Source organism: Abramis brama (assembly GCF_963993115.1).
Source record: "Abramis brama genome assembly, chromosome: 2".
NCBI classification, from domain to species: domain Eukaryota; kingdom Metazoa; phylum Chordata; class Actinopteri; order Cypriniformes; family Leuciscidae; genus Abramis; species Abramis brama.
This window is the reverse complement of record NC_139964.1, coordinates 51,673,149-51,696,580: the sequence shown is the minus strand read 5'-3', so window position 1 is coordinate 51,696,580 and position 23,432 is coordinate 51,673,149. Positions and strand designations below refer to the sequence as shown.

At 37.3% G+C, this 23,432-nt stretch overlaps 1 protein-coding gene across 4 annotated transcripts in view; it reads right to left on the bottom strand.

Moving 5' to 3' along the window:
* Positions 1-652: 652 nt before the first annotated feature.
* Positions 653-23,432, bottom strand: part of adgrl3.1 (adhesion G protein-coupled receptor L3.1) — a 114,147-nt gene continuing 91,367 nt past the window's right edge. The window contains exons 15-24 of one of the 4 annotated variants that reach the window (XM_084096100.1): positions 20,170-20,379; positions 19,557-19,777; positions 16,721-16,787; positions 15,053-15,144; positions 10,342-10,510; positions 7,751-7,879; positions 7,165-7,261; positions 5,239-5,364; positions 3,789-3,806; positions 653-3,440 (exon numbers count right to left, since the gene is read on the bottom strand). In XM_084096100.1, coding sequence (XP_083952226.1) covers positions 2,524-3,440; positions 3,789-3,806; positions 5,239-5,364; positions 7,165-7,261; positions 7,751-7,879; positions 10,342-10,510; positions 15,053-15,144; positions 16,721-16,787; positions 19,557-19,777; positions 20,170-20,379 — 2,046 coding nt within the window. In that variant the 3' untranslated portion in view covers positions 653-2,523. The remainder of the gene's footprint in view (positions 3,441-3,788; positions 3,807-5,238; positions 5,365-7,164; positions 7,262-7,750; positions 7,880-10,341; positions 10,511-15,052; positions 15,145-16,720; positions 16,788-19,556; positions 19,778-20,169; positions 20,380-23,432) is intronic. The other 3 variants (XM_084096101.1, XM_084096102.1, XM_084096103.1) reach the window with 3 other exon arrangements.

Below are 23,432 nucleotides of genomic sequence, written 5' to 3'. Positions count from 1 at the left end.
ACACACACACACACACACACACACACACACACACACACACACACACACACACACACACACACACACACACACGTCAAAGACAAGACAGGGCTCTAGAGTATGGAGCTATAAGTATGGAGTATGGAGATGGGGCTGCATCTTTCCTTCATTTCAAAATGCTCAAGTGCCTGTCAAAAGGGCTTATAAATATTCATGAAGGTGGTAACATTTGGCAGAGCGAACTCTCACTGACACTCTCACACGCGCAGACTGTCTGACATTTGGGTGTGTTTGCAGATGGACATGTGTCTGTTTGCATGGAAAGACATGAAAATCAATAGGTCGTAATTACACTGTTTGTGCTGGCACTCTTCTCAGATGTGCATAATTAATTGGTACTGCGTTCGTTTGATTGGTTCCGGTACCGAAACTGGGTCAGTGAAGAACGACTGGCTGTTAAAGTCTTCCGGCTGGTTTCCCAGACAGAGATTAAGTCTAGTCCAAAAGGATTTTCAACAGAGAATCACAGTCCACAGTACAATTTACTCCATGACAATCCTTCCCTGAAAAACTGCCCTGAGGAGTCATGACCATTCCTCGTCCTGTTGAACGTGTCAGTCTATAAGTGAAAAAGTGAATTAAAAAGCAAAAAAGAAGCAGAAACTCACACCTCTCCCCTGTGAAATATTGTAAATATTAATTCAGTCATTTTATTTGTTGGCAAACAACTTTCACTGTTACAACAAATATTAGTAATGAGTTCATTCAGTTTAGAATGCATATGAAAAGAATAAATAATAATTTCATTGATATTGTAATAATAATAATAATATTGATGATAATAACAATAAAAAATGTCTCAGTGCCGATCCGATTCTTTTCCAGACGCTCTCTAAGATCCTACATTTCTGACCTGTTGGAAAATAAAAAATAAAAAAACGAGACTGAATCACAGGAATAAATATGCAGTCAATTTTCTGAGGGTGGGTTAACAAGGGATAGATGTGCAAGCTACAGGGAGTCTCAGTTTGAGAACAAGTAAACAGTAGTTTCAGAAACCGACCTTTACAAGGTTGTTTCCATCTTCCAAACCACTCCATTAAAATCCTATTCCTTTACATTGTATATGCTCCACACATGATTTTTAATCATGATTTCCACACTTTCATTTGTGATTTGGCCTCGACTCTGACCTTTTCCAATTCACATCCCGCAAGCCTTTCTTACGGTTCTTAATTAAACTGTTAAAAACAGACTTGATATGTAAAATCATCACAATAATAGACAATAATTAGAGATCTTTTAGCCTGAGAACAATTTTAGCTGTGTCAACACGTACGACTGGAATATCAATAAGTTGGATTTCTTCAACCTGCTTCCAACGGGTGATTTCTGCTCTTACACATACAAGATGAGGTGTTCAAGGGTAAACGCTCTAGAAGTCATGACATGACGACATCCCAGCACCATTGGGATCCCATCTGCAGTAGCTGTCATTCACACAACAGTCAGTTCCCCAGAGTCTCTTGGATATCATCGACACAGTGAGAATTAGAATGATGAAGTGTTGCATTTGGAAAAAAGGAGGAAGCCATGGTCATGCTTCCAAACGAGAGTGTGTATGCGTGTATATGTAGGTATGTGTGCATGTGTGTGTGCTGTGCGGTACTAAGGGATAGTATTTTGGAGGACCAGCACAGCATTGTGGGATTGCTCTAGTCTACAAAAACACATACAAGGGGCAAAATATCTCAAAAAACATGAAACGCATACGATCATATGCAATATATTGGGAATCTGTACATTTTACATGGAAAACTGTTCCATTTCTTTGTAATTAGTGAAGATTACCTTTCCCATAACTGAGAATATTACTGAAAAACAAACGTAAGAAAACAAGATGCGTCCTCAGTCTTTAAGATTAGATGCGCCTTTTGTGATTTCACGCTCAAGAAACGAGATCGGTGCTAAACGAGAAGGAATGTGTGCAGCAGAGAATCATAGAGAAGTCTAGAGACTTGTGGGTGTAATGCAGTTCAGTACGACAGAAGAGTTCAGAGTCTGGGTCGGTGGTCTCATTATCATACACGGTCATCTAAAATGGCAGCTAGTTTTCCACAGTCAGTTTACACGCTCTCCACAATCCGTGGTGAGTTTCCAGGAGAATCAGACAGCCATTGGATGAAGGTTTTCGTCAAGGAGAGCTATGCAAATGATCAAGGGAGCAAAAGTTTGTCCACGTCTCCAAACTGACTGTCCACAAGAGTTTTTACTCAGCAGATTGGAAAGAAAAAAGTCCACGAGACCTACCTACACGCGGTAGTCCTTGTTCTAGCATAGGAATGGATTACTAGTTCTGGTTATTGGTTCTAACTGGAGCAGGATTTTGGTGACGGGATACTTGTATGTACTGAAATCGGGGGCTATCTGGGATCAGTCTCTCTAGGGGCTTCCTATCAGTGCAGTAGGTAGTGTATCCCATGCCTTGTGCATTGTGTCACACACACAAACACGCTAACTGAGAATGTGTGTGTGCGTCGGTGTCTATAGGCTGGTGACCAGCTGTGAGGGGTCTGGTGGCTGTTCTTCAGGTGACGAGTCTTCTTTCTCAGGCGGGCCGATGAACCCGTCACTGCCACCGCGTCCCATCTGATAGTAGCTCTCCAGTTCCTGTATGTGGTTCCTGGAGCCCAGGTTCGGCATGCTTTTGTAGTACACGTCGTCTGCCTCCATGACGACCCCTTTGCCGTTGGCCAGGTGCAGCTCGCTGCCCTCTTCCTCCTCGCCGTCGTCATCCTCATCGTCTTCGTCGTCATGGAGACCGTTGATGAGGTCATCAGTGCCGTGAGGGAGGTCAGTGAGTGTGGGCATGCTGGTATAGATCGAGTCTCTGAGGGGCGAGTGCGAGTGCGTGTGTGTGCGGGGAGTGTGTGTGTGCGAAGAGTGCGTGTCGTTGGGGAGCAGCGGGAAGAAGCTCTCGCTGTTCTCCTGCGGCAGGCGCCGATGGGCTGAGAATGTGTGCATGGGGGCGTGGTTTTCCGGAGGGGGCGGTCTCGGTGGGAGGAGCGGTGCTTGTGACTCCTCCCTAATGAGCTCCAGGCTTAACCCGCCCCCGTCGTCATGCCGATGAAACGCTCCGGGGTTGTCGAGCACCATGACGTCATCCTTTGCGATGGATGAGGACCCCGCGACCCCTCCGTTGGCCAGGTGGTTGTTGAGTTTATTGGTCAAGGTCCCCTGGTGGGATTTCCCTTGTCGCTCCTGGGTGTTCAGGTACGATGGGGCGTAGTTTGCCGTCAGCTCTTTCAAGATCTTTTTCTCAAGCGTGGTCGGCGGCTCACTGCCACGAGAACTGTAGGTAAGGTAATCGCCTGCTGCCACACCGTAGCTGTTGCCGTGGTTACCATTAAGCGGCAGCGTATCCATGACACTGGAGTCTCGTGCGTTGTTTAGAATGCCCTCTGAAATGCAAGAAATAGTACAAAATTACACAGAATCACACACATAACCTCATTTACAATTTACATTTTGGTACACAGGCACTAATATTCTTTTATATATAGTGTTTATGATTGTTGGTAATATGAATTGGTTCATTTACAGTATGCTTTATGAAAGATGATATCAAATAGGATATTATATTTTATTAAAAAGAACAAAACATGAATACAGGTGGAATGTGGATTTAGTGGGGGAAGGAGAAGAGAAAGGAATGGGAGGGATGAGGAAAGGGATAAGATTAAAGAAAAGAGAAGCAAAGGAGAATATATTATAAACATGGAGCTGTTGTGAAAGTAAATGAATCATACTTGAATCTCTGTAGGAGGCTGCAGGCCCGCGTGAAAGGAGAGACAGAGAGAGAGAGAGAGAGAATGATTACACACATAAATGCTTATGGAACATGTCCACAGAGAGAGAGAGAGAGAGAGAGAGAAGGAGAGAGAAAGAAAGAGAAAGAGAAGTATTATATTCAGTTCAGACTGTGACAGGCATTAGTGACTGAATGCTAACCTGCTGAGTTTAGGACAGATGCTAGGCTGAAATGTTCTTATACCACCAAATTATTAAACAGAACAGATGGACATAGAAACAACATAAACAAGCTCATTAAACAGACACAAGAAGTTTGTATGCAGGATATCACTGCTAACTCAGGACACAGAATAGTTTTTCAAATCTGAATTTTTGTTTGTGTGTGTGTGTGTGTGTGTGTTTGTGTATACCGGTATATATATATATATACATATATATACATATATATATATATATATACATATATATACATATATATATATATATACATATATATACATATATATATATATATATATATATATATATATATATATATATATATATATATATACATATACATATACATATATATATATATACATATATATACAGTATATACACATGAAAACATATAACAGAGCAATTTCAACAGACATTTTTAAATAATCATTCAGTTAGACTAATTAGACCTATTTATCGCCTTATACTGTATGTAGAATACAAAAAAATCCAAAACAATTAATTTCAGCAGAGATTTTAATTTTCTTATACTGCACCATAAAATTATCATAACCACCACATAAATAATACATTAATCAAAACGATAGGATTATAGGTAATTAAAGAGTTTTCTCAAATAAAAAGTTAATTTATTAAATATAATCAAATTAAATTTCAATTAAATATTGTTTTTAATACAGTAGATGGCATTTTAAATACTAATTATTATATTTTATATTTCTAGAAATACACCATATGTTTGTGTGCAAGATGTTAATCAGTAAATCATACTAAATTAAAACATTTATTAATATGAATTATTATTATTATTAAGAACATAAAATAAAAACTAATTCTACATAAATATACATTCATATAAAATTTACATTTGTAAAAATGTATATAAATCTAAATAATTTAATAATTATAAAAACATTATTAAAAAGGCAAATTATAGCCGAATTTTAGCTTGACAGTGTCTGTCCCACTTCACTTTCATTGTATGGAAATGAGCAGTGTGAATATTCTGCCTAACATCTGCTTGTTTGGTAAGGGGGGGAAATAATCAATCAGTTTGAGTAAATGATGGAAATGATGACAGAATTTTCATCTTTGGGGTAACCTAATATTTTTAATTGCAAAAATGAAGCCCTGTCAATTTTCCATTGCAGTTGTCACCCTGAGAGACAATTAGTACTGCCCGAAAAGTGCTACAGTTTGTAAATGTGTATGTGAGAGGCAAACCTTGCGTGTTGAACATGTTGGCAGTAGGGTTATTGTACACAGCAGACTCTCCCAGTAGTGTGTTATAAGGATTAGTGCCATGAGGACGTAACAAAGCATTGGAGATGAGATGGTTAGCCATGGTACCTACAACACCCACAAACAGAGACAGAAAGAGAGAGAGAGAGAGAGAGAGAGAGAGAGAGAGAGAGAGCGAGAGAGAGCGAGAGAGAGGTAGAGAGACAGATATGGAGTTGAGAGAAGACAGAAGGAAGGAGCAACAAAGAGACACAAAAAAGATGTACAATAAACAGTTAGAATGATGCAGACAAGAAGTCAGTAAACTTGTGTTTAAACAGCTTTAAACATCAGCAGTCGCAGCATGTTAGTTCGAGTGGACAGGAATGTAAAACCTCCCATGTGATATCAGTACAGCGCTCCGCATAGATGATGTTTATGTTGGACAGCTGTTGATGTTTGACATTTTGTCTTGCCATTGTGACTTGATTGGGAGCGTTTTTCCATGGCTTCAGCTCTGCTGTCGCTGGAAGACTTTTAAAAGCTCACATTCTTGTTTACACAGGACAGAGAAGACAAAGGAGCTCAGAGGAGCAAATCATATTAACGTTTGGACATAACAGAGGCAGGCAGGGTTTGAGAATGAGCAGAACATGAGCACACACACAGATGTCTGATCCATTTGGACTCCAGGGTCAGAAAGTTGGAGGACTTTTCTGTTTCGTTCCAGATTCTTCTGTAGTTTCTCTTTTCTCTCTCTCTCTCTCTCTCTCTCTCTCTCTCTCTCTCTCTCTCTCTCATGAAACAAACATACACTCAGACAATTCATTATCTTTTGGCACTTTTGTCTTTGTGAACTCTTTTAAAATATGTTTCACACTCTCACTAGTTTATTTTATTTGTCTACTAACAAAGTCCAACAGTGGACACACAGGAAAATGCAGTAATTTTTCTGAACGTCATGAATATTTCCACCACAGTGTCATTTCCAATTGTGTTTTGTGTTTAATTGGATTCTGTGGTGTAAATAACAGTGATGGAAATTACATTTGCAACATTTTTGGATACACCCACACACACACGCACCATTGGACATTTTGTCCACATAACCTACGGTTTACCAGGACCACACATATACACACACACACCAACACACAAAAACTATCGTCAGTTTTTGCAAAGCTTGATCGGAAATGAAGCGCATTAAAAAGTTGTGTTTATATATTCACCATAATTGTGTTCTTCACATATCACATGTTCACATCACATGTCAAGCATACTCTTCACTGACAATTTTGCTTCTTCGGTAAACAAGCACTCTATCAAATTTATTAGTGGCAAAAATATTAGTTGTGATAGAAATGACAACAACTGAGGGACAATTGTTGTGTAAAAATGTATATAAATCCTTTCCACACAATGAATATTGAAATGGTTTATCTTTTTATCATTCTTCGTTTTTAAAATGTAATAATTCATATTTTTATGATGGATTTTCATTCAAAATCTAGCTCAATGACAAAGGTAAAACAATAAAACCTATACATTAAAGGCACTCAAGTACAGCAGAAAATAAATGATGAAGGCCTGGTAAAAAAAAAAGTTTAATGCAACTTTTAAATAATAAAAAGAAAAAATGTTGAAAGGCTAAAATAATGTCCACGGAACAAAAAAGAGCCCATAGTTGAAAAAAAAAAAACAATCTCTATTTTCAGGGTATATTATTATTTTATTTTTTTTGCCATGGCAAAGTTCATTAGTCAGAATTAATCTCTAGATGTCAAATGATAAGTGAACTGGTTTCTGTTCCACTTTTCTCATATCAGATCCAAACAATTACAATGTTTGTATATATGAAACAGTTTCTGTCAATATGTATGTGAATGAATACAGTGTACATGTTTGTGTGTGTGTGTGTGTTGGCTTTACCTCTATTGAGAGTCGCTGAGCTGTTCATGTCAGCGGTGATGAAAGATGACTCCGACTGCTTCCTGACAGTGTCATTCCACATCCTACGAATACGACTCTGACAAGAGGAAGAGAGGGGGTCGATTTTTAGATTCTGAACAAAGAAACTGTGCAATGTATCAGTAATAGTGTAATGCAGCTCACTTATTTTATACCTTTTATACCTTTATATCTTATATCATACATATTACAGACATCCCATTACTAAGGTTGGTTTTGTTTCCTTTTTTGTCTACAGTTATCGGCACTGAACTGTTGATTGTAATATGGTACTGAAAACCTTTCTGATTATATTCACAAATAGTAAGGTGAGCAGAATGCTGAGTGCACCGTTTAAAATAAGGCTGAATGTGAAATTGGGTCATGTGGGACTGTATTCACCCATGAATGAGAAAACGGCAGAGCAAAAGTGCTTTCTGTGCAAAGAAATAACAAGCCGATGAGTGCATCGACCACTGACAGCTTCAACATTCACTGGCCTAGAAAAATCACTTGAGATGGGTTTGGAGGATCCTCTCCAGGTGTGTGTACGGTGTTTGCATGATACCTGTGAGTTGGTGGAATAGCGTCCAGGTGTGCGGGCCGTACTGGTCTTTGTTGAAGTGGAGATGGTTGACTCCACACTCTTCCCACTGCAGCAGTGTGTGCGGAGACATCGGCCATACTCCTTACGCACCTGCAAAGAAACATACAGACAGTTTGGTTAACCAAGGTTTAGGGGAAGTGAGACATGCTTCAGTTAACAATTAAATTTAATTGAATTAAATCTCAATTTAATTTTGTACAAATATACATAAAGAATTTGTGCTATCAAATTGATTAATCGCGATTAACACACATCTAACACACACACACACACACACACACATATATATATATATAAATATACTGTATACAAACTTATGTTAGCTGTGATTAAATGTGATTAATCAATCATACATACATAGATTCATTAAGTACTGATCAAAAGTTTGCAAAAATATTTTTCTTTTTATGTTTTTGAAAGGATCATGTGACACTGAAGACTGGAGTAATGGTTTATGAAAATTTAGCTTTGCATCACAGAAATAAATTATATTTTAAAGTATATTGAAATAGAAAACCATTATTTTAAATAGTAATAATATTTCACAATATTACTGCCTTTTCTGTATTTTTGATGAGCATAAGAGACTTTTTTCAAAAACATTAGAAATAGTAATGTTTCCAAACTTTTGACCGGTACTGTATATACACACACGCACACGCATGCGCGCACACACACAAACACAAATAAAAATGCAGTTGATGCATACAATGGCTTGAATCAACCTCTTCTATGATAAGCATGTTTTTTTATTTATGAATTAATTTTTTGGTTAGTTCAGGTTGAGAAATGTCATGTGGTATAACTCCCTAAAACCCAATGATATTTATGGGTTAATAATTTGTGATATAACCGTTTATAAAAATAATGACTAACACAAACATGTTTTAAGGAAATATGTTATTATTTTCTAATTGATTCAACATTAAGCCTTCAATTGGGGCATTTTCTCAGCAAATATCGATGTGATTAATTGCGATTTGATTACTTAGTCAGCATTTCTTGTAATTAGATGGCATTTTTTTCATCGATTGGCCATTCCTTGTGTCCTTGTGTTAAAGAGTTCACTCAGTTTATCTCAGTTCCAGCAGGTTCCAGCATGTCTGTGCGAGCGCATTTGTGCGCTTGTGAACAGCAAAGTGAACTTTCGTGCGCATGGCAGGAACTTTCATATCATTTTCATGACCTCAATAGTTAGCATGCTGGACGACCTTCCTAACGCTGTAATCTTAATCAGGAAAAACACACATGTACATTCAACATCACGACCTTTACCTCAATTCTCAAACAACAAGGACCAAAACTTGTATTGCTCCATCCAAAAATCTAGACATAATAACAATAATGACCAATATCAGTACAAAATTCCCCATTGTATCAGCAATAATACAGCTATAATTGCTTTTTAATGTTGTTAACATGGATGCTGTGTTATTGTTTGCGCAGCTGTTGAAAGAAAACTCTCTAAGATCGGCCAAATAAAATCTCTATGGATGACTGCACACCCAACTCCTCAAAGACCTCAACCAAACAGGACTTACGGCTTTAGATTTATATCACTGCTGTCTCCACAAAACCCAAATAAGCCTAGATCAGTCCCTCGTCTTGTAAAAACAGCTTTGTGTGGGTCTTTGAGACAATATATACTACGTTAAGAAGATCCATTAGGTATTTAGTCCAATTTATTAGTTAAAAATGTTATGAAATCATGATTTTCGGCTTAGAAGTTGCCTGCACGCACATCTATTTAATGCGAAAGAAACATGATAAATTGGCATTTCAGCTTCAAGGTTGGCCATCGTAATACATAATCAGTTTTAACAACAGTCCAATCATTCTGTCCGTCAATACATAAGAAAATTCATACATACACATATTTTTCTCTGATCGATATCCGTTTCCTTCTACAGCTAAAATTCACCGGTGTAATGTGTACTTGTATATGAGCATTTTCATGCTCAATGACTCTGGAAGCTATCCATCGGTCGGCCATCAGATAATTAAAAGGTTTAAAATCTATCATGAGCTGAATAAATCTGATGAGCTGAGGGTCTCTAATTGAGCATGCATGTGACAGAAGGGTTGATTAATGAGATCATTACTAATGAGAGGCCAGTAAACCCTCAGTAAAATGCCCAGGAAAGAGGTCAATTGAGCCTCAGTATGAGTGTGTGCACGTGATTGCAATACTGCAGATGTTTGCATAACATACAGTACATGGATGATTCTTCAAGTTAGGGGAACTTTTCTGTCAGCTAGGATGATTTAATGGAAAAGAAAATGCATTCTACTTTCAGAGGAGAGATTAAATTAAAAATAACAATTATATTTATTCTACATTTATTAAGAAAAACAAGGGAATTCTACTTCCACATTTCCAAGAACTTCGGTCGGTGTGATATACGGTGTGATTCAGTCGGAAAGATATTTTTTATGTTTTTGAAAGAATATTGAAAATCTTAAGATGCAAAGAGAAAAAGCTCTCGAATAGTCAAAAGTGCCCCTAATTGAAGAATCACCCTTATGTGTATGTGTGTTTGTGTGTGTGTCACCTTCTTCTGCAGGATGCAGTGAAATATGAAGATGAACATTCCCTGCAGCGAGTTAAAGACGGTAAAGAGGTAGGCCATGATGACTGTACTCTCATTGATATACATCAATCCAAACGCCCAGGTCAACCCCAGCAGACACAGCAGAGCTATGGCACCTATAACCCAGGACCTAAGAGAGAGAGAGAGATGGAGAGAGAGAAAGATAAATTAAACAGATAAAGTGCATAACTCTCACTCAAGCACAGTTGACACACTTCCATGTATGACCGTAGCCAGTTTATATTATCCAAGTTTATTAAAATGTTATAAGTCTGTGTATGTTTCCTCAGTTCAACAATAGTAGGATGAAAATATAAACTGTCTCAGAGAAAGGCATTATTCTACAGCAGTCAAATGTCAAGCTGGCTCCAGCCATAATGTCTACTAGTCTGTACTTAGCACTGAGCCTCACACTCATTTAGTGATGTCATTTACTCTTTGGGGTCACACACACACACACACACACACACACACACACACACACACACACTTAGACTCACATAATCAGCTTGCAACTCATTTATACTGTGAACTGAGCTAATGTGACAGGCTAATGTTTGGCACCGAAACAAGATCATTAAAAAGTATGTGAGAGAGAGAGAGCGAGAGAGAGAGAGAGAGAGAGAGAAAGAGAGAGAGAGAGAGAGAGAGAGAGAGAGAGAGAGGGAGGGAGACATACAGACAGACAGGGAAACTTTTGAGACGATATACAGAGAGACAGTCAATATTAATTATTGTTTCCATCAGAGACAATAATAATAAAATAAAAAAATGGCGGATCAAGGTGGCAAGACAGACAGACAGACAGACAGAAGTGTTGATTTTGAACCAACTCGGGACTGATGCAGTAAGAGAACACGCACTCATGAAGAATTATAATTACATTGTTCATTTCAAAGACCCACGTTGCAGAATTGATGAATCACTTAAATCATTTTAACATTCAGAGAAGCAATCAAACAGTGGAAGAACTACACAGCTAAACACTCCAATCAGAATGCATGATTCAGAAAACTGGCACTCTGATTGGCTGGAGACCCTTACCAGTGACTATCCATAACAAGCCATGCCTCAACAGAATGCTGAAATGTAAAACAGAAAAAAAGGATGGAAAAGGAAACAAAGAAAAAAGACAGATGAGGCTGATGAATGATTCATAAACATCATAAATAAAACAAAAACTCAAGAGTTGGAAAACACAAACAAATAAAATGAAAACTTTTTATGATGATGATGAGGATTATGAAATATGGTTGAATTTTCGCAGTCAACACAGTTGTCTGCCAGTAAGTTTAGGTACCTTGTACCTTGGACCTTGTGATATTTCAAAGTGAGAACTGTGATGGTGGGTGGAGTTAAGCTCTTAGAAGCCAATCACTTAATCTATTCTAGATAATCTATTCTATGCACGCCAACATCAGGACTTCGGATGGAATTTGTGCTGAGGCTAAATTTTTGACTGAGCCAGACTTTCTAACTTTAAATTTAGAGAGAGATAAAATGTAATAAATCAGCCATGTATCCTGTGCTTGTAGAGCCATTTGTCTCTGCTCTTTTGTTTTGTTACTGATTTGGTGACAAAGAGACTAAGGCCCCGATCAGACAGAACACGTTTTTTTGCAGTGAGATGATCTTTTTTTAAATTGTTTTCTATTGGCAGTGAGCGTTTTGCACGCTGTTTATGCGCCCCGGGTGCATTTTTTTTCAAGAACTTTATTGAACAATATAAACAACTATAAGCCGCCTGCTGTGCCTCGCATTTTTGAAGGAGTGCTCTGAGCGGCTGAAGTTAAAAAAATGTTTTATCTCTGAGCAGAAAAGCGCCAGACGTCATTCACACTTTTTTTTCCATTGTCCAATTGAATGAATGGAGAAGCGGGCCTTCCGTTGTGGTGACGGAAATGTACATTTGCTTGTCTTTGGTCCAGAGACTGCAATAGTGGAGGAGAAACTTGTGGTGGCTGTCGCGGGTTACGCAGAGCAATATGACTTCACGAGCCCTCTGCTTGTCCAAGTTGCTGCTAATATGACAGTTTATTTAACTTACTTAACTTGACTTGCGCTATAATCCTTGATTAGACTGACTAGGTGCTAGGTGGTTGCCGCAGCACACTGCTATTTTCGAAATTAAAAAAAGGCAACCAAAAAAAAGGCAGTGCGGTGCGCCTCGCGTTTTCAAACCTGAAAAACACGATATGTCTGATCGGGGCCTAATAGTGCAAAGATTAGGGTTAGATAATAACACACAATAGGACTTAGTAACAATGTTGTAAAGAAAGATTATATGATGTATGTAGTATAGTATGTATGCTGAGTACACGGTTGCCATAGATAAATACCTAAATGCCTAAATACTTAAATTATATATATTTTCACTATTTGAAATAAATTTTTACTTTTATTCAGTAAGTATGAATTAAATTGATCAAAAGCACTTACAATGTTACAAAATATTTCTTTTAAATATTCATCAAAGAATCTTGAAAAAAAGTATCACAATATTGATAAGAAATGATGAAGCTGCTGAAAATTTCAGATTTGCCATCACAAGAATAAATAAATTTTTTCTTAAATTTTTAAATAGATTAAAATAAAAAGCATTTTTTTAATTGTAATATTTCACAATGTTACTGTTTTTACAGCTTACAAACCTATAGTTTTGTTTATTGTTTCCTATATGTTTGTTATTATGGTGTTGGCAAACACTGTTAAATCAAAGACACATTAACACATATTTGTCCATTAATATCTGACCGTTAATTAGAGGTGTTTAAATGACAACTGGTTTTTATTATCTAATGTACTGACACACATTTTTAAGTGTGGTTTAAAAAATTCTGGTGGCAAATTAATTTTGGTAGCTGTTAAAATAAAGTTTTGTAAACTTATAAATATGGCAAACAGTTATGTTAACTGTTAACTCTTGAAGTTTATATTTAGTAGCGATTTCAGACACAATACTGGAAGTTACATTGTCTATTTTTGCTCCTCCAATGAAAATAGTTTCAAGCAGAAATAATGAAAAACAAACTAATAAAAATGATGAAAACACATAAAATGACTAAAAGATCAAATAAAATTAAAAAGAAAACTGAAAATATGAACATAAAAGATAATTCAAAATAAAATATCTAAACAATACTAAAAGAACACAGGTTTGTTCATGGATAAATCTGTTTTTTAACAATTTGGTTAAGTAAATGATTCAATGACTCACTCAACAAGACAGTAGGTGTGTTCGACTTGAAGGGGTGCTGCGCAGACCGACTGGTGCATGACATCAGAGTACAGCAAGAGCGATTCGAAAGCATACGGAGCCATCTGCTCTCTAATCGCTCTCGCGGTACTGATCGATCGGTCTGAGCAGTGCCGCTTCAAGTCGAACACACTTAGGCTGCATCCGAAATTGCATACTTCCCATTATACTATATTCCCTACTATATAGTAGGCGAAAAACAGAATGTGACAAAAGAAGTATGTCCGAATTCACAGTATTCAAGTCCCTGGATGATCTACTACTTCCAGCGAGATTCTGAAGTGCGCATTCGATGGTCACTTTACTATCCCATGAGGCCACGGGAGGGTATTTATGAATGGAGGTAAAGCGACGCAACTGACGCTGGTAGGTCACATGATAATGACAACATGGCGAATGTAGTACGTCCAGATTACATTCATACTACACACATTCATACTATTTAGAACATACAGTACTTTTTTAGAGGTTGTGAAGTAATTACTTATTCAAAATAAATACCTACTCAAGAGTGTATACGGTTCTGGACAGCAGCCCTAATCTCGTTTCGTTCCTGAATGAATCAATGTTTTGAACCATTCCTTTGTGTGAATGAGTCAATGACTCACTCATAAAGCAGTCACTTGCTGCCACCTACTGGCATACGATGTAACCTACAGAAACCCCCAGCCACCACTAATGCACAAACTGACATTGCGGAACGCCCCAGTGCTGTTGTACTATGTATCAGCAGTTTTGGAACAGCGCTTGTCCAATCATATAAGAGTACTGTAACTGTTGTATAACATGAACATCTGTTCAGAACACTAGAACTACAGCAGAAAATCTGCATTTGGGTCACAGATTTGAACAGTGAGTCCTCTGCCTGTGTTCTGAACATCAAAAAGAATAATCAATTACTGGAATATGCTAACTAACCTAGATTCAGCATGTACTGTCTGCCAATGGGCTGCTGTGTATAGATGAGCCATACTACACGCTGTGCACTGCACAGTTTCTGATCCCCCACATTACTGGCTGTGTTTTAATACACCCTAATATGCCAGCCCCTTGTGTCCTAGCACTCTTAAAGATGATGCTGACTTAATTTGAATAAATAGCACAGGGAATGTGATTTATGTCAAGTTTTTTTTATTTAATCATTACAGATTCTGTCCCATGAGAACTCAAACATCAATGAGAAAGTGGCAGATGAAGACACTTTAAACTGCGTCTAACTTTAGATATGCAGTAGAACATTCTTCTCATTTAAACACCTCTAAGGAGCGGTTTGAAATTAAAGGACAATTGTGTGTTTAGTGAAAATGAAGACAGTTGCAGTGCAAGCAAGAAAAGCAATAAAGTACACACACACACACACACACACACACACACACACACACACACACACATTTAAACACAGAATAAATGCCTTACTTGATGTTGTCCAGGCAACCAGAATCAGGTTTGAGAATCGCAGTATGGTGAAACATCTTATATAGCGCAATGCCCAGGAAAATAACATTTAGCTGCAACACAAAATCATAAAATGCATGAAATTATAAAAGAAGACTCTAACATCATTAATTAACCAATGCATTTCCAAGACTTTGCTATTCATTTGTAATCGGTGGATACGGATATTTGAAATCCTTACTGGGCATATTTTCATTTGTATGTCAGGAATGAATAAACAGATTTAAATGAATAAAATAAAGCAGAATCGCCTCAATGGAGGATTCATCTTTCTTGCAAGCTCATTTTCATGCCTTTACGAACCCTGGAAATCACAGTTTTATAATGGGAAATACTAATGCACCAAAATGAACTTTCTTGGCAAAAACTTAAGCTACTGGAACTGAAAACCCTAATTTTAAAGACTTTGTTAGAAATAATAATGTTTAAACATTCTGATAACTGTATAAAACAGCATTTATGCATGTGTCAGTGTTGATGAATGTGATGTTGCCTATACCAAACAGAGATCTTGCTTTTTTGACACATTAGTATGACGTGCAGATAACAATAACTCCAAAACTGATGTGTTTTTTCAATACAAGCACATCCTTACCCTACAGTATAATAATATAACAGCATAAGATTTGTATAACGCATGTACAAGACAAGTGCATGTGCCACCTGTTCGAGAAAAGAAAACCTCTGGATTAAACATCTAATATCCAAGGGGAACATCTTGGAAAATACAAGCACATATATACGTTACATTTTTTGGTTTTAATATTTTATCATTACAATGGTATTTGAATTGTCTCACACATTGTGTGTGCAGTTAGAAAAAAACTAACAAATGTAAACTGCATTCATGTTTGAAATTTTGTCTGCGTACATTTCATCATGCGTCAAACCAGCTACTCATCTCGTCAACTGTAAAATGTGAGAGTTTTATGGTAAAATATCAGTAGCTGATGTTTATATGACAGATATGATTCTTCTCTATGTCAAACATTTGGTTATCTGATTTTTGTAGTAGTGTTTCAGCCAAAATTTCAAAGTTTTCTCATAAAATTTCAGTGCCTGCCTAACAGGAACCCTTTTGGGAATGTTAGGTTTTCATGTTTTATGGGAACTTTCCACAGACATGATGATTTTTATACTGTACAGTATATTCTATTCCCTAACCCTAAACCTACCCATCACAGAAAACTTTCTGCATTTTTACATTTTCAAAAACATCACTTAGTATGATTTATAAGCTGTTTTCCTTGTTTTATAAGGATTTCAGATATTGCCATTTTGGGTGGGACATTTTGCCCACATAATGTAGGGTTTACCTGAACGAACACACACATGCACGCACGTACGTACACACACACACACACACACACACACACACACACACACACACACACACACACACACACACACACACACACACACACATCCCTCTTTCTCTATATATAGCAGTTGGGTTGCTCAGCTTGTTTTGTAGGGTGACTGTGACTTTCCCGTAATTGGGAAAATGCCCTCGACAGTCTATTATCTGAACCCCCCATGTGGGTGTGTGTGTGCGCGCCAATGTGGAATTGGCTTTGCTCTATCATTCTCCAAACCCCCAGCGTGTGTGTTTCTGTGTGTTAAACTCACCATGATGATGAGAGTAGCAGGCCCAATGAAACTCCAGATAAAGTAAGTATCTAACCTGAGCCAGCACCTACACAGAAAAAGAGAGCAAGAGAGAGATTTCCAAATGAAACGGGTCTCCAACCCCTTCCAATTAAGAACAAAGCAGGTTTAAGTTTCAGGAAGGAATGTTAATATGTAATGTTCTGATGCTTGGTTGATCATCGCATTCAGAAAGGGCTCATCGCCCACATAACATTCGGAACGTCAAGGGGTGATTGACAACCCAGAGCTGAATTATTAAACTCTTCATCTCTGCTATAGTGAAATCACATCTAAAGCCCAGCAGGAGTGGAACATATACACACACACTGTTTGAGTGTGTGTATGTATGTGTGTGTGTGTGTGTGTTCCAGGCCACCAAGTCAGACATGCTCCCTCTTTAAAGAACAGATACCATATGCTAGAGAATGCAGAAACCAAATAGGATTATAAATATTTTAGGAACTTCAATTCATGTACGCTGGGATTAGGCCAAGCATACATGCTCTTTGTGCTGTATTTTAGCTCTTACCAGCCTGGCACTGATTTCACCAACCATCTGCCATGACAACACCTTAATTTATGCTCCTCTCCACCATGGGGACATGGTCTTTATGGTTTGTGTGGAGTTTAGCAATAATATGAAAGTGTGGGAGACACATTAAGGTTTGAAAAGCATTGATTATCTGCCAAAAACTGGGGGGACGAATGCTCTAAAAGTGGCATGGCCACGTTTCCCCTGCATAAGGATCCCTACTCCCCTGTTTAGATCTCCACTGTTGGCTTAGGTTAACAGGATCTGCAGTAAAATAGTGTTCTTCTCCTTCCCTCCCTCCCTTGCATTCAATTCTTGTTTTTAAATGAGTGTGACCTAATTCTGCGGTCTGGTGAGACTGTGTGCTTGAGTGACCACCATTTATTCATATGCCACATTCAGCATCTCATCTTTAAATGATGATTTTTGCTGAAATATTTATCTGAGTGAACATCCCTCATGGCTGTGTCTGGCCACTAACTGCAGTAATGCCAGCTGAACAGTTTTCTTTATGAATATGAATTAGGGCAATTTCACCAGTTTGCCCATTTCAGAACTCGTGAACACACAAGCGACTTTAAGCACAACCTAATCTGATGTCCTTGGCACTTGCAAAACATTTAGCTGGAGTAGACAGCATTAGAGGGATTTCTGATCTCCTACACTCACTGATCAGAAGTCATTTTGTGGCTTATTGCTTTCAAAGAGAGGAGCATGTTTTGACTGTGTATTTGTAAACTTTATTTATATTTGGTGTACTCACATTAATGTTCAAAAGTTTGGGGTAGGTAAGATTTTTTTAAAGTCTTACTGTATGTATTTGATCAAAAATACAGTAAAAACAACAAAATATTGTGAAAGACAATAGACAATATTGACAATATTGTGACAATTTTAAATAACTGTTTCCTATTTTAATATATTTTAAAATATAATTTATTCCTGTCTTGGCAAAGCTGAATTTTCAGGAGCTATGACTCCAGTTTTCAGTGTCCTTCAGAATCTATTTTTCCAGAATTCTTTGATAAATAGAAAGTTTATTTGAAACTAAAAACCTTTTGTAACAAGTCTTTACTGTCACGTTCTTGCTGAGTAAAAGTATTAACATATTTTTTTTTCTTTTTTTTTACTCCTTGGAGTTTAAAACTTTTGGACCCCATTGACTTTCATTGTTTGTACGAAAACCGCCAAACATCCTTGGTTTAGAATGGCATGAGGGTACGCATATGATAAAGGAATTTTCATTTATCAGTGAACTACAATATCTCTTTAATGAAATAATTATATATGATTTGAGTCAGGTTATTTGTGCTCATGAAGTCATTTGCCACAAAGCAGCCGTGTTTTTATCCAAAGTGACTTTCAGGGCACTAATTGCAAAGCCATTCCCTCTTGAGCAGTCTGGTGTGATGTGTCTCGCTCAAGGGCACAGTGCTAATAGAGCAGGTCTGTGATCTCAGTAACTATTTTCCTGTGTCACTAATTCCTGAGATTGGACCTGAAATCCTCCTTAACCATTAGGGAACACTGCTAGTAAGAAAGCAACTGGGTCTTTGCAAGCAAAACTGGAATGGAAGCCGACAGACGCCTTTTGGACATCACACTAGTGATAGACCAATACATTGGCCAGACAGATTCATTGGCTGATAGTTGTGTCCGCTTGGCCAATTCAAGTGTTACCTCCCCCTTATGTTTGTTCCAAAATCTGAGAGAGCTGTCAATGAATAATAAGTGATATGTTTTTTTGTTTTTGTTTTTCTAGTGGATTTTGAGTAAATATTGTGTGGAATAATTGTGTAAGATTTTATTTGAATTATGTAGGGGAGACTCTGTAACTGAAAGATTTTGATTTTAAAGTCCTATTACATGAATGTGTTTTCTTTCAAAAATTGTCTTTTGCATCTCTCTTCAATTAAAATATTTGTATGAATTTTGTTCTTAAAACTAAAATTTCATACATTCAGGCAACTATAGGGGCAAGTTGTCACATTTTATACTGAAAGTAAAAAAAAAATAAGTTGTAACTTTTAATTTTTTAATATATTTATATAAATATATATTGCTAACATTTGTTCAATTTAACTGAAAAGGTTGTTTAATGGCACACACTTACACACATGCTACATGTTGAAAAAAAAAATGAATGTGCGTGTTCAGTCAACTGTATCTTTTTTCCTGGGCAACAATGGTGCGAATGTTTAAAAAGAGTAACAACTAACCCCTTTATGCGCATTTTATATTGGCAATTGTCCACCATGCACCCTGTATGTGCCATATACATACACTCTTTCAGTTCCATAGCTGCGATAATCCACGGCGGCAGAAACAGCCACTATAACAGCAGGCACTCCGTATCCAGTGAGATAGAAGTACTTGGTGCGCGAATACTCGCTTTCGAACACTTCCACCAGCATGATGTACAGCTGTACGCCTTCCAGAAACATCCATGTAAACGCAGCCAAGAAGAAGAAATGCAGCAGGGCCGCAAACACCGCACAGACGATCTGTAACAAAGACACACACTGAGCACAAACGGTGTTGAAATTATCTACCCAGTATCTGTGTGATCTGAGCTGCTTTGAGTATTAACCGTCTGTTCTGTTATCACTTCAGAAATTTCCCGACGGATTTTCAGTACTTTATCTTTGTCATTTTCCATTTGTCTTTGCTTATATTCTCCTCTCTCACTCTCTCTCTCTCTCTAAGGACACAATGAGGTTTTTTTTTTCATTAACGAGAGGTCAAAGACCCACTCTATTTCTGTAATTAACAAGAATCAGGTGCCCAACTTGGCGACTTAAGGAATTGTGTGTGTGTTCTGCAATAAATCTAAGTCCATCAAGTGTGTATATGTGGGCCTTTTCATGTGGAGCAGGTGTGTGTGTGTGTATCGTACGGGCTGGTCTGCACGGTTGATCCCGGTGAGGAAGAGCGTTTCAGCGATAAAGAGAGAGATGCAGAGGTTCTTATGGATGGTGTTCCTGTCGCTTTGGAGACCACGGAAGAAACAGAAGGTGAAGATGCAGATGAGCAGACAGACCAGTGACAGCAGGATCCCCACCCACGTTATGACGTCCAACAGCAGCTCATGCACCTGGTCTGCTTTCTGAGAAGTAGAGAGAGTGGGAAGAGGGAATGATGTTAGTCAAGGTCCATATAAGCATCTACTACATTCAGTAAATGTTACCCGTGCTGGCAAAAATGGGTTATTGTTATTTTCACATTCTATTAAAAACCTTCAAAATGATATACAGTATAATTTGTTGGAATCAGACAAAAAATTACTGAGCCACATCTGTTTAAAGTCGATAGAGTCAGCAAAGTCAATTTTGAGAAAATCTAGTTTTCTGAAGGTTCCAAAACAAAATCACCTAGCAACCATACCTTAAAATAATATCTATAGGAAAAATATATATTCAACTTTTTTTTCCCATGATACCACAATTGTTTGATTTACATTAATGAAACAGACAGCCTTTATATTAAAACCTACTGTACCGCACAATCTAATATAATATTACATATCAATGTTTCCCCAACATTTAACCCAACGTTCACTTAAGACATATCAGATAATGTTTGCGTGAATACTCTGCAAGACAGACGTGTATATTGGGATTGCGCACTGTCTGTCTTTGTGCACACGCTTTGGATCTGTCAGTCAGTGCGCGTAAGATCATGTTGTTTACATCAGCATGAGTTTGAAAATCACATTTAATTGGTTCAGACTCATGCCATCGAAAATTTGCTGTAAGAGAATATTCACAAAGTTGGAGTGCTGCATTTTAAAACGATACGAAACTTGTGCTGAGGGGAAGCAGCAGTCGTCGAGAAGCGAGCAGAGAAACACAGCGATTTTCATGGACAAGGGAGAGGTACTCCTCTCAGAATACACACAAATTAAGATACTTTTAGTAATATTATGAAATAAAATTACAAATTAAAATAACTGTCATCTATGATATATTTTAAAATGTAATTTATTCATGTGATGACACAACAGCATTTATTTGAAGTAGATTTTTTGTAATAATATAAAACGCTTGACTATCACTTTTGACCAATTTAATGTGTCCATTTTGAAAAAAAAATGTTTTTTTTACAAACTCACTGACCCCAAACATTTGACCAGCAGTATATGTACTGTAAGCTTGACTACAAAATTTCTCAACAAGCCCATTCCTAGTATGGAAGTTCCTTGCTGGTAGAGTTCAGACAGGATGCAGAACTTGATCGGTCAAAGCCCAGGTGGAATATGCAGACCTTTTTATTATTATTATTATTATTTACATTTTCTGCACTGATTTTGGTGGTCAAATTTGTTAAAAAGAGCTGATACTGCAGTACTCTTTTTTTGCGGCTGAAAGCATTATAAAATACATACAAATATTTAATAATTGAACATAATGTTTCACTTCTTAAATGGTGAGCATTCAATTTTTGCAGAGTCACAGATTGTGGGCCTGGGTTTGTCGGAATGGTCCATTCATTTCAGCGGTAGTGTGAGAAATTTGCCACTGACAAGACTCAGTGTTCAGTGAATGTGTGCAGTCAGGCCTGAACACACAGAAGTATACACACACTAAATGGTTTTATTAATCATTCATACATATACGCAACATCCATTAATGCAGCCTCAAGGGTGTGGGTCCAAATGGTGTGTGTGTGTGTGTGTGTGTGTGTGTGTGTGTGTGTGTGTGTGTGTGTGTGTGTGTGTGTGTGTGTGTGTGTGAATGTTTAAGGTCACTCCTCCCCTCTGCACACAACATTTACATTTATGTATATCCTGACCTTTTGCCTTTACGTTTTGTGCATAAATCATTTCGGCAGTCTTCTGTTGGCACACACATGCATACACCTCGTGACATGTTCATGCATGTTCAGTTCATTAGTCTACACTATATTTGGACTTTCCACATCTGTTTTGTCCATGTATTACTGTTTGCATGTGTGTGTTTGTGTGCAGTGAGAGAGAGATGAGTGTCCTCTCTGAGATACTGTAACACACATTACACAGTCTTATAGCCCAAGGCAAGAGCCGAGTGCCTTCAGGAGACCTGTGAGGTCTCTCCTAGCGGTGGATAACGTAACCTATTGCAGTGCTAGTGAGTGCAGTTTAAATTTTTATACTGGGTCTGGTTGTAAATCTCAGGTTAGCTGTAAAGTATTCCATTCGCAACCGAATTACTAGAAGAGTACAGCATCAAATTCAATGACCACCACTTCACCAGCCATTAATAATCAACTTATGCTTACTGTGGCCACATAAATTACAATGGATGAAACTCAACATGACATTCACTGCCCAACAGCTCCAAGTCCTCAACCAGCTCAATCAGTTCCCCACCATTAAAGCAATCGTGGTCCACCAGCTCAAACTAGGTTGATCAAGATGGTACCAGGTCAACGTCTGCTCCGCCATAGCCTGTCTTGCTGGGAAACCACTTAACTAGTCTGGACCAGCTAATAATGACCAGCTTTGACCATCTGGAAACTTATAGAGTTACCTTAAATTAATTTAAGATGGGTTTTCAGTTATATGAAGTCATTTGATGTCTTTTGATGAAAATGTAGTCAATATTTTGTCATGTTATTTTCCTTCATTTTAGTCCATTATACAAGGCATATACATTTGATTAATTTTGATATATATTTCTTTTGACAACAACATTTCAGCTGATGATAATGAGCAAATCAGTGTTGATATTAACTAAAACAAAAAATATGAAAAAAAAAACCCTTTCCATTTATTGAAATAAAGCTAAAATAAAGCAAAGTAAAATATAAATTTTAGATGAATTTAAAAAAAATAATAACTTGAAATGTTTCCTTGGCAACTAACTAAAATAAAAAAGTTTAAGACTAAAGTTGACTAATGTTATCTAAAACTAGATAAAAGAAATGAAAATTGGAAAATATAAATAAATGCTTCAATAGTATATAAATAATGCTAAAATAACATTGGTGCTTGAAAATGTGTTAATCTGTAAGATACATTCTGATTAGCAAGTACCTTTTTTTCAAATTCACCTGTTAATAGCTTGCAGTGTCTTCTTGCTAATTAAAATCATTTAATTACTTTCCATCTTTTTGTCTAATTTTCTTTCATTGTCACTGAACAAATCAAGAAATCATTTGTTAATATACAGTATACATTTT